The 12320-nt window shown below is 34.1% G+C and overlaps 1 protein-coding gene across 1 annotated transcript; it reads right to left on the bottom strand.

Moving 5' to 3' along the window:
* Positions 1–2826: 2826 nt before the first annotated feature.
* LOC110915220 (integrin-linked protein kinase 1) lies at positions 2827–11461 on the bottom strand. The gene is made up of 11 exons (XM_022159884.2): positions 10560–11461; positions 8931–9005; positions 8705–8800; positions 7851–7936; positions 7648–7768; positions 7490–7569; positions 6895–6957; positions 6695–6813; positions 5871–5959; positions 4273–4394; positions 2827–3321 (listed from the first exon to the last, which is right to left on the bottom strand). The coding sequence occupies exons 1-11, from the start codon at positions 10869–10871 to the stop codon at positions 3120–3122; spliced, it is 1365 nt and encodes a 454-aa protein (XP_022015576.1). The 5' UTR covers positions 10872–11461; the 3' UTR covers positions 2827–3119.
* Positions 11462–12320: the final 859 nt, after the last annotated feature.

Raw genomic sequence — 12320 nt, 5'->3', positions numbered from 1 at the left:
TAGATTGTATATTTGTATATGCAAAACGTCAATTTTTTTATTTAGATGACCTTATTCGAATCGCACGCACGCTTGGTCACTCATCAATTTAGGCCTAGAGTTAAATGCACCACGCGTACCCAATATAATATAATGATAGGTTCAACCCTAAAGATGCCTTGAAATGCTTACACAAAAAAATAAAGTGTACAAAGTTGTCACCTTTTTAACTTCTTGTACTAATTTTAGATTATTTTTCATGACGGTAAAAATCTTTTTAGTACTTGTTAACCGAGTTTGTCAATCTATCTAGTACGTTATTATTATAATTATTTCGTTGGTTTTTTATCTTTAACTTTGTTAGTCACTATTCTATCTCTAATTTGAATATTATCATAGTTATTTGTGTTTTATCATAATCATTGGTTGGTTATGTTTATCATTAGTTTGTTAACTCTTATCAATATCTTTTCATTGTAATCTTTGTAATTTTGTATATAAACAGATCCGTTTTCGGCTATTAAATACACCAGAAAAATATTATTCATCAACATCGTTTTGTTATTCGTTTCAATTCTCAGTACTAAAAACACCTTATCAGGTAGCGCATTCGCGGTTCAGCCACCACTAAATGGTAGGATGAGATACTCTGACTAGAGACTTATAAACTTTCCTTTAAAAAACACCAAACAAAACCAACACTTGGAGAATTTAGTCTCTAGACTCTGGATTTGGAACCGGGTCTAGGTATTATTATACAGTCAAAAAATTGTGCAATTTCCTTACAGAATTTAAATAAATAAAAACAACTTTTTGAGAATGAAAATGAAAAAGAACATGACTTAAATTTATAAGAATTGCAGGCAAAGTACCAAGCCCTACCTTTGAGCTATTTAAGACTCCACTTGAATGTTGGGTAGATGAAGGGACCAAGAACTATGCTCAAAATGGAAATATGGTTTTAAGACTACTTAAATGAATGTCGTAAAATCGGTATACATGTAATAAATAAACACAACAACACCATTTTCTGGTGTGTATATCAAATTAGGGAAGAAATCATATGCAAGAAGGCAGAAATGGATAACCTACATGCAAATATAAGGCAAAGAAAATCATGAGTTATAAGTATGTATATCTTTTATTCAAATACTTCACAAACAAGTGAAACTCCATTGAATTGATCTTTCCTTAAATATCATTCATTTCGTAGTTTTAATCATCCAAACTCGGGTTGAACCAAAATCATCCGATAAATAGTTTTCAAAAGTCCGCTACTTTAAGACTTACATAAGAAAACGTTACAAGTAAAATGATAAAGCTTGTGCACCATATCCCCTACTTCCTTAACTGGTACATAGTTGATATCAACATCTAAAGATATTTGGTCTCTCAGAATATTGATGATTTTTGTTAAATTTGGCATAAATTAAACCAACTTTATACTCAAGTAGTCTATAATTGTGTTTTGATATTATGTCGTGTGACCTTGGTATTACTTTTTGGAAAACTATGGTGGCCTAAGATCCCGAAATTGCAAACGCATTCGACCCTGAAGAAAAATCCTGAGACCCAAAATATTTGGGACATGTATGTGGGTATGGGAACGAGTATGAAACTGTTAAGAAAAATTGTTGGTCTAGGAAGAGTACGGTATCATGTGATATTTGTTTGGTTTCCGGAACCTGTTCATCCACATCTAAACTGATCGAAATACTATGTAATCTTAGAACATGTAATAACTAGTATGTTAATTCGTTTAAGTTGTTACATACTTCGAATGTTTTGAAAGTATAGGATTGCCAGAAGTGTAGTTGGATATTTAAACTTCCTAAATCGCTTTATGATATAAGATTATGAATTAAGATCAGGTTTCGAGTAATGGGCATTCCAACAGGTATAATTTTTGACCAAATCAAATCACAAATGAGCATACCCACAAAACTGATGGGTTATAAGTAATGAGTACTCGACGTATATGGGACATCATTTTATATTGTCAGCTTGTCGGGTTGGGGTATTAGATTATTGACCCAAACTTGTTTATTTTAACTAAAAGAGTTAAACAGATAAACCAGATAACGACAAGCGAAAACCTAATTATATTGATGTCAAGGTGATGTCAGGAATTTTCACACCAGTTATACCAACTATACTAGTATTATATTTATAGGTAAAGGATCAAATAAAAATAATATTAACGTACGAAACGTACGTATTGAGGGAAAAAGCAAAAAGTGACGGTGTCATTTTGGTAATTATCAGCAACTTCAAAATTACTGGGGAAAAAGCAAAAAGTGTCTTGTAGAGTAATTTTGAGCATCTGTAGAGTAATTTTGGGAAATGTAGGGTAATTATCAAATTAATCTAGTAGAGTAATTTTGACTTCTGTAGAGTAATTTTGGAAAATGTCTTGTAGAGTAATTTTGTTAGCATTTAGTTATGGGGTTTAGCTTTATGGTTTAGTTTATAGCTTTTAGGGGGGGGGGAGGGTGGTTTAGGTTTTTGGGGGTGTGGGGGGGGGGGGGGGGAGTTAGTGTAATTTTAATAATTACCCTACAATTTTGATAATTACCCTACACGACCAAAATTACTCTACATGAACTTTTACAAAATTACTCTACAGAACCTCAAAATTACTGTCTACTAGAGTAATTTTGAAGTTGCTGATAATTACCAAAATGTCACCGCCACTTTTTTTTTACTTTCTTTCAATTCGTATGTTTCGTACGTTTATTTTACTTTCACAGGAACTTAGCTCTATATTTATATATACACACATACATATTACAATAAAAAATGTATAACTTGAGATTGCTGATTATTTACACCAAGTAACAAATGACAAGAGGTAAACATTAGTCTTGACGTATTGTGTTCTTATCTTCATCCACATTAAGTTTGTTACTTGTCCAATCAGTGAGAGCCCATCAATGGCCCCCCTTTCATTGTCCCATATTCCCCATCCAATGTCATTTTCACTAAACCAGTGCTTTCACAAACTACAAATTAATTCACATTTCGTAATATAATTTTCTTTGATTAATCACAGGTCACACTAGAAGCAATAAATGATACCAAACACCACATCCTAAGCCATATAAAGAACTATTTTCAGATTACTTGAACAAGCCAAAGGTTTAGATGCGCGATGAACGGTTGTTACTACTTGTATCAGAATCGTCTCCTTTGCACATGCTGGTTAGCCCGAAACATTTCAACAGCTGGAACTTCCAATGGTTGTTATGGTTAATAGAATTGTATATTGATTCCAACCGCACGATTATCTGCCTGAATGATGGTCTTTTCGATGGAGTCTCATGCCAACATTCTTCAATCAACCTGTTGGCAATACAATTACAGATGAGAAAAAAACTACAAGACATCTTATGATATTGAATTTATAAACAAAAACTGAATATCGGGCCAAAACTGGTGCGAGTAGAATCGGGTCATTTTTAATGCGGGTCAAAATGGGAGATCGTCCATTTTCTTCAGAAATTTGTGGATGAAAAATGTTTATTATGATCACAAAACAATATCCTTACAATAACTGTCTTTGACTAAAACTTCTAAACCAGTTGTATTTAGGCCTGTAAACAAACCGAACGTTCATGAACTGTCCGTGAACTTGTCCGGCGGGAAGTTCGTTTGTGTTTGTTTATTTAATAAACGAACAAACATGAACACAATTTTTTGTTCATTTAATTAAACGAGCGAACATGAACACACGTTTTGTTTGTTCATTTATGTTCGGGGAACGACCGTTTATGTTCGTTTATTAACATTTGTTTATGCTCGTTCATTTATGTTTGTTTCATTTTAAATACATAAGTAGTTATATTTATATAAAAAATTACTTTGTGTTCATTTATGTTTAGTCAATTATGTTCATTTATATTTGTTCAATTCTGTTGGTTACTGTTTGTTAAATTACGTTTGTTTAAGTTTGTTTGTTTATGTTCGTTTACGTTCATGAATTGTTCATTTAGGTTTTAAACGAACGAACATAAACGAACACAAACATGCCCATTTTTCTTAATAAACGAACATGAACAAAAAAATGTGTTCGATTATATGTTTGTGTTTGGTTAAAGTTAAATGAAAGAACACAAACATACCTCTGTTCGTGTTCGTTCGGTTCATTTACAGGCCTAGTTGTATGGACTAAAAATAGATTTCAGGCAACTTTTAACCCACATGACCCATTAAACCTGCTTCTAACTTAGCTGAAAACTATTTGGCCCGTTTAAGATAAAATAAGATATAAGAAAAGGAATAAAAAGAACGTACTGTTTAAGGCCATGGGGGTAACTCTTTGATGGAGCATTAAAAGGAGGACGTCTTTTTTCAGCGTACAATGAAGGGACATCTTTTTCATCCTTTGTAGCAAACGGTTGGCAGCCTTCAATCATCTTCACCAAATTGCAAGGCACTTAATTAGCATATTGAAAACACATGGCCAATGGAAGGTATAGTCATATATCACATAATGAAGCAATATTAAGTAACTATTTAAACATTATTTATATAAATAGAACACATTACCATTCTTGAATATATATATCCAAGAGATGAAATTTAATGGTTCCCGTTTCTTTTGACTTTCATGAATAAGTTATGTATTAAATATTTAAACATGATTGCAAAATAATGAGTTAATTTTTTTTAATAGCGCTATTTAGAACGTTGTATTGTAACCATTAAAACACAGTTTGGGCTGTTCACCCTTTCGACCCACTTCATTTATAGTCAACTTTTTTACCCGTTTGGGAAAGAAGATGACCCAAATCGACCCCTTTCATAGAAATGGGCAATACTTAGGGCTGTCCAAAAAGCTCGCACGCAGCTTAGAGCTCGCTCGGATTTAGCTCGGAAAAAGCTCATATGGCTCGGTTTGAAAGTGAGCCGAGCCAGCTCGGCTCGGCTCGTAACGAGCCGAATTGGCTCGGTTTCGCTCGCTTGGTAGCTCGGCTCGGCTTAGTTCGGATAATTTTCTTTATAATATATTTATTTTTATTTACATTATAATATATTACAAAAAACTTGTGATTATTTATATGTATTTTGATATCCATGGCATATTTGAATCTTAATAACCTTGTTAATGAACTAATATTGTATTTCATTGAAATTTAAAACTTATTTTTCTTTGTCGAACATGATTTTGGCTTGTAATGTATTAGGATAAACTTATTTTGAATATGTTTTTTGAAGTATTGAATAAAATTTTAGGCTACTGAATTTTGAGAGCTATATATTATATTTTGCTTTTTAAAATCGAACCAAACCAAGCCGAGCCAGCTCGGTTTAAAACCAGGCCGAGCCCGAGTTTAGATTTTCAGCTCGGTTTCAAATCCGAGCCGAGCCAGCTCAGTTTATAATCGAGCCGAGCCCAAGCTTACCCTGGCTCGGCTCGGCTCGGCTCATGAACAGCCTAGGCCAATACTTGCCATCTCTACATTTCATTAAAAAAAATTGTGTGCTTGTTTAATTAGAAAATTAGGAATAGCAAACGATCAAAAATCCGAAAAAAAACTAAATTGAGAACCTGAGTAACAAAGTCTAATATATAACCAAGCACATTAAATACATTATATCAACATAGGCATCCACACTACCTCAAATTCTTCATTGATAATAAGACCAACATTTTCATAATTATATGTAAAAGTCTGATCTGTGGTTAATTCACTATGGTTAACCAGACTCCACGGTATATACAGTTTACAAAACACAATATGCAGCTATCGACATATGTTTTTTAGAAGGAATATGCAAGTTAACCAAATACTTAATTAATCATCCATTTTCTTAGAATTGGTTAAGTAAAAACTCATAACAATTAACTCATCCATTTTCTTAGGCATCATAGGGGTTGAAAGTCATACCTCTTGCAAAATTAAAGCAAACGAGAAAACATCCACTTTGGTGTCGTAGTCTTCATTTTTGAACACCTCTGGAGCAACATATCGCCTTGCTGTCAACGCACATATAACCCAAATTAATAAACTTCGGATACAACTACTAGTCTACAATAGTTATAATTTTTAATAAAACAAACTGCAAGACAATGCAATGTACTTTTCCCTTTTTTCAATGTATGCAACAAACTTCTATTAAACAATTTTAATAAAAAATGCACTTTATAATATACGACTTTTACCATTAAATCCAACAAACTGACTACTTTTGTAACGAATGGTTACTATGCTACACAACCTGGTGAAATTGTATATTGCATACTTCTGTAATAAGTAAATATTCATAGTTGTTAATAGCGCTCATAGCGAGCGCTATATATAGCGAATAGCGTAGCGAAGCGCTCATGTGTCGCTATCTGATTTTGGCGCCTCCATAGCAGGTAAATCGGCGGGATTTTAGGTTGTGTTGTTTTTTTCTGCTTTAATATAAATAGCGGGATTTTAGTTTTTTGTTAAGTATACATATAAAAAGGCGTATAAAACAGTGTGTTTGGATTTAATATACATATAAAATATTTCCAATTTTTTTAGTGTGTCGCTGAACATAAAATAGCGCCCGCTATATCATCGCTATCACTAGGTAGCGTATAGGTAGCTTGTCGCTATTGTCCGCTATTCACTACTAACAACTATGAGTAAATAATACAATACGGTGTTTGCATTTCCCCTTTCTAACGTTAAATGATAGAAACAATAGTTTCTGGTTTTTGATAACCGCAAACAAGACTCACAGGTAGTATCTTGATAGTTCATAAGCTTTTTATGTTTGGCTGCATTTGTTCCTTTCAGTAACTCGCTGACTCCAAAGTCTGCAACTTTCAGATGCCCAGAATCATCCAGCAAAATATTTCTGTTCATTTAATCACACACAATAAGAAGCTATCTAAGAAATTCATTACTCATGATTGATCTTTTTAATATCAAAACTTACGAAGGTTCAAGATCTCTGTGAATGATTGGTTCTGGCTTAATCTCATGCAAATAACCCATCCCCCTAAACATTCATCCAAAAGTTAATCACATTTTATTAACCAGTTAAATTCCCAACAATAAAGAGTAAAATGCCAACTTTGTCCCTGAGGTTTGGCCAGTTTTGCGACTTTCGTCCAGAGGTTTGTTTTTCCGCATCCGGATCCAAAAGGTTTGAAACCTTGCCATTTTTCATCCGGCACGTTAACTCCATCCATTTTTCTCCGTTAAGTCAGAGGTATTTCCGTCTTGTTTGCTAACTTAAAGGGCAATTCAGTCTTTTTCCCTTTATGTAAAAAGAACGAACACCTCTGAAAAAGACCGAATTGCCCTTTAAGTTAACAAAAAAGACTGAAATACCCCTGACTTAGCCGAGAAAAACGGATGGAGTTAACGAGCCGGATGAAAATGGCAAGATTTCAAACCTTTTGAATCCAAATGCGGAAAAACAAACCTATGGACCAAAGTCGCAAAACTGGCCAAGCCTCAAGGACGAAAATAGCATTTTACTCCAACAATAAATCAATTGTATGATTAAACTCGGAAAAGCTAAGTACCTGGCAATATCCATCGCAAATTTTAACGCAATTAACGGCTTTAGTGCTCCTTTTCTTTTCAAATATGCCTTAAGATCACCCTGAAATATAGCATAAGTTTACGACAAATTAAAATGGTGCAAATATGGCAATGGTTTATGAAATAATGAAATGCACACCTTTGGTAAATATTCTATCACAATCATCATTGGACTACTTTGAGTTACAGCCCCGAGAAACTGAACCACATTCGGGTGCCGTATCTTTTGAAGTAATTCAAGTTCATCCCTAAAAGCCGCCCTGCACGAAACCAGAAATAATTTCATAAAAAGTTTTAACCAAAAAGGGCATTTGAAAAGATCATCTGTTTACAACAACTCACACTTTGTCCTCATCGGTAAACAATTCATCCCCAAGCTTTTTAACGGCAACTTGTGTTCCACGCCATGAAGCCATGGAAAACGTTCCCTGATAAAGTTAAACATATATAAACTATACATACACACATATATACATGGGAAATATCCAAACGAGAACCACAAAAAAATAACCATGAGAACTTCATATTCACGCTTTGCAGTTAATATCGGTGATATATCATCGATATATCGGTTATTGGTCCCCATGTAATATATCGGTGTCAAGTATCGGTCAGATTGTCAGAATATCGACACCGATATTATCGGCGATATTGACCGATATCTGACTGATATTTGACCAATATACCACCGATTTTCCAGATATCCTTAGCTTTCTTCTTAGTTCTACCATCCGTCTTTCTTCTTATTGCTGCTATTAGTGTTTTAAGTCTTCATCAGTTCCTACTCGCTACAATTGTTAGTGTTTTGAAAGTTGAAAAAGGTTAATTTGTTAATGGTAGGAGAGTATACTGAATTGTTAGTGTTAAATTGATATATATAAATTCTGCATGATATTAAAATTACCGATATCCCACCGTGATAAATGACATCTCAAATATCGGTCCTTGACCGATATCTGATTTTTACCGCATTAACTGCATAGTATTCACGTGGTAATTCACATGTAATGATGTGCTTTTTAACTTTTTTTTAGTTCTCATTTGAACCTCCACTAACTTTCACAAATGAATCAAATTAAACGCATTTGAATTAACATATAATTTTGAAGTTATCATGCCGTCATTGTTCACAACCTTTTTGTGGTTCTCATTCTAACCATCCCCCATATACATCAACTATATGACCGACGATTTACCTTAGTAATGTCGATGCTGTTTGTGAAATCAAGTTCTTTGGCATCTATTTCATATTCTGGAATTTCACGAGAATTGTTTACATGCATGGGAGCCATCTATTAAAAACAGAAAACAACAAAATAGACTTTTATAAGGACACTTGACGTATAAAATAAAATAAAAAGAAAAATACTATACACATGCAACATGAAACAAACTATAATGACGCACGAAAAGAAAACTTACCAGATGTTTGGCACCATGTTTCTCCAGAAGTTTAACCACACCTTGATTCTTGTAATGGATTGCATCAGCAAGAGGCTGTTAAATCAACATCAGATTACAAGAAAAGTAATAGACAAAATATTGCTAAAGAAAAGAAAGAGTAAAATGCCATTTTCGTCCCTGAGGTTTGGCCAGTTTTGCGACTTTCGTCCAAAGGTTTGTTTTTTCGCATCTGGATCCAAAAGGTTTGAAATCTTGCCATTTTCCTCCGGCTCGTTAACTCCATTCATTTTTTCTCCATTAAGTCAGGACTCAGGAGTAATTCCCTCTTTTTTGTCAGGGCAATTCAGTCTTTTTCACTTTATGTAAAAAGACCGAATTGCCCTTTAAGTTAACAAAAAAGATGGATATACCCCTGACTTAACGGAGAAAAATGGATGGAGTCAATGAGCCGAATGAAAATGGCAAGATTTCAAGCCTTTTGGATGCAGATGCGGAAAAACATACCTTTGGACGAAAGTCTCAAAACTGGCCAAACCTCAGGGATGAAAATGGCTTTTTATTCGAAAAGAAATGTAAATTTTGTGATAGTATAGTGTAACATATCAAGATAATGTTGAAAACTTCAAGGGGATATAAGAATAAAGAGAAACCATTTCATTATCTTTTATTTCTCTGTTAGTTTTTCTTCTTATAACCTGCTTGTAAATCTAAATTTATTTTTCACTACTATATTTGTTTTTAAAAGATATACACACATGATATTCCAAATTGGGCTACTTTTCACCTCTTGTTGTGAGGCCACATCAATTTCTCATAATGAAGGGATATTCTTGGTTTGAGTTGATGTGGTAGTAGACTAAGATCCTATTGAGGAGGTCAAATAAAGGCAAGATGCCAAAGTCAACAAAAGAAGCTCATCAAGGTGTCATTTTCGAGGTTTATAGCTTATATTTAAAGATGACAAGATCCTAGTGGGTTTAGCTTAAGAAAGGTCAACTAATTAAAAGACTTTAATATGCATTTAATTACAATCATTCTATCGAATACATCAAGAGACGCTAAATCAAATTGCATGCATAGGGGATAGGTTATGCTATCACATAATGTCTACAAGTTGTGCTGACCTATATCCAAAAAATAAATATTCTCTTTCTATAGTTTGTCATCCATAGTTTGACTTGTTCTACAATGATACAAACCACAAACCACAACAAGGACATATTTAAACGGTCAACATGTCGGCTGTCACAATGATTCTTTGCTCTGATTCTGTATAAATTTCAATAAAGTACAACTGGAACTATTTATACAGATAGATATGGAATTATGGTTTAATTTTGGATATATAATACAATCAGCTTGACAACAAAAGTCAAACCATATCCTTAAATTTGGAGCTGACATTAGCAAGCATTTTAACCTAGTACTATTTGACACCATAACGTTATAGCTAATCTTTTAGTTGTCTGTCGCTAATGTTAACTGCCCCTATATGATCGTATGATTATTGTTCTTTATAAAACGTGTATAAAATGTGTTCATGCCTTTGAAAACTCTTAACAGTTCTATGATTAACAGCACATTATATAAAATCAACTTAACAGATATATAAACGAACGAAAAGTCGAACGAGAAACGAAATCATACCGTACTACCCCATTTATCTTTAGGATCAACTTCAGCACCACCTTCCAGCAACAACTCAGCAACATCAGTAAACCCTTGGCAAGCCGCCACATGCAAAGCCGTCCGATTATCAATATCTCTAAAATTCACATCCGTTCCGGACTTCATAAGCTTCTTAATCCCTTCCAAATCCCCCTCACTCGCGAAAAACATTAACCTAACCCTAGGATCAATCTCCTCCATTCCGTCATCCGAATCCGACTCCAATTCCCTCTCCGGCGCCATCGATGACTGTTTCCCTAACGTAAACCTCACTTTCCCCTTTCCTTCCATCCTTAAATCCAACAATTCCACCACTCAAACAACCAAATTCACTTTCAATTCCAAATTCAATAGATGCACTATCGATAAACTCTACTTGTAAATTGAATTCTCCTTCAATTGTGAAACAAACTAACCCTAATTATTGGGGAAACACAACTGAAATTAACCTCAAACTCAAATTCAAATTCAGTAAATGTACGATTGAAAATCTCTACTTGTGAATTGAATTCTGTTTCGATAGTGAAACGAACTAACCCTAATAATTCGGGAAGCAAACACACCTGAAATTCAGACTGAAATTAAACAGATGAAGTGTAATTGTGAATTGAAATCAAACCTAAATGAGTGGAGAAAGAGAATTGAAGATTGGAATATATTTAGGGTTCCAGTTGTGGTGGAGAATAATGGGGATTATGCGTAAAGTTGGTGAGTAGTGTTGATTGTTGAAGCGGCAAACAGGAGGAAGATATGCTTTGAATATATATGGACGAAGAATAAATCAAATGCGCGTAAACTAAAACCCAAAAGAGCGCCCAGCATATTGACTATTTTGTGTTGCGTAGTTGTCAGCATTACGCCACCAAATTAAGATACTTTTTTTTGTACTTTTTCCTAACAAATTGCGTGGAATTAAAATAGAAATAGAAGAATGCGGTGCAGCCGCTGCCTTAAAAAGGTTAGTAACACTGGATAATTGTTTGAGAACTATCTGCTAAAAAGTTCGTTTGTTTTCGTTCGTTTATTAAATAAATGAATATGAATAAGAAATTTCGTGCGTTTTGTTAAATAAACAAACATGAACAGGAGTCTTGTTAGTTCGTTTATGTTTATTAGTGTTTTTAGTCTTTATATTTATTTAAATACTTCAAAATTCTGACAAATTAAATATCTAATAAATGTTAGTCTATTATATATTTTGTTCATGAACGATTGTTTGTGTTCGTTTGTTTCCATTTGTGTTCATGAACATTAGTTTGTGCTCATTTGTGTTAGTCGACATTCGTTTTTGTTTGTTGCCTAAAATTAACAAACAAACACAAACGAACATGAACAATTTCATTTCCTTAACAAACGAACATAAACATAAAATCTCGTTCAATAAGTGTTCGTGAACGCTTCGCGAACACATATATTTTTTAACAAACGAACACGAACAAGGTCCTGTTCATGTTCGTTTGGTTCGTTTGCAGCCCTAAAGGTTATAGTAAAAGGTGTGGAGGACGTCTCAGGGTCGTCCACACCAACCCCTTTTGGTTCGTCCCTGTCCCTATCGTCTCTCTATTGCCGCTTGTGACAGGCCCAATGCTTTTTTATCCAACACACACATATACATACATACATACATACATATGTATATATAAAGGAGCTCATCACCACACCATTGGTCAGGGGCTCATCATCACACCCGATGACGTGGCCGCCTACGTGACAGATCATCCCTATGAATTAACATAGTAT

This window comes from Helianthus annuus, chromosome 16 (assembly GCF_002127325.2).
Source record: "Helianthus annuus cultivar XRQ/B chromosome 16, HanXRQr2.0-SUNRISE, whole genome shotgun sequence".
Taxonomy (NCBI): Eukaryota; Viridiplantae; Streptophyta; class Magnoliopsida; order Asterales; family Asteraceae; genus Helianthus; species Helianthus annuus.
Note: the sequence above shows the minus strand (reverse complement) of the source record. Positions and strands in the feature narration are given on the sequence as shown.

Excerpts from the sequence above, each read along its gene's own strand:
- LOC110915220 (XM_022159884.2), bottom strand. The coding sequence starts at position 10,871 with ATGGAAGGAAAGGGGAAAGTGAGGTTTACGTTAGGGAAACAGTCATCG. Across the intron at positions 6,814-6,894 it reads CACAGAGATCTTGAACCTTC|AAATATTTTGCTGGATGATT; the intron begins GTAAGTTTTGAT and ends TTAAATGAACAG. Across the intron at positions 4,395-5,870 it reads TTGCTTTAATTTTGCAAGAG|ATGATTGAAGGCTGCCAACC; the intron begins GTATGACTTTCA and ends AATTTGGTGAAG.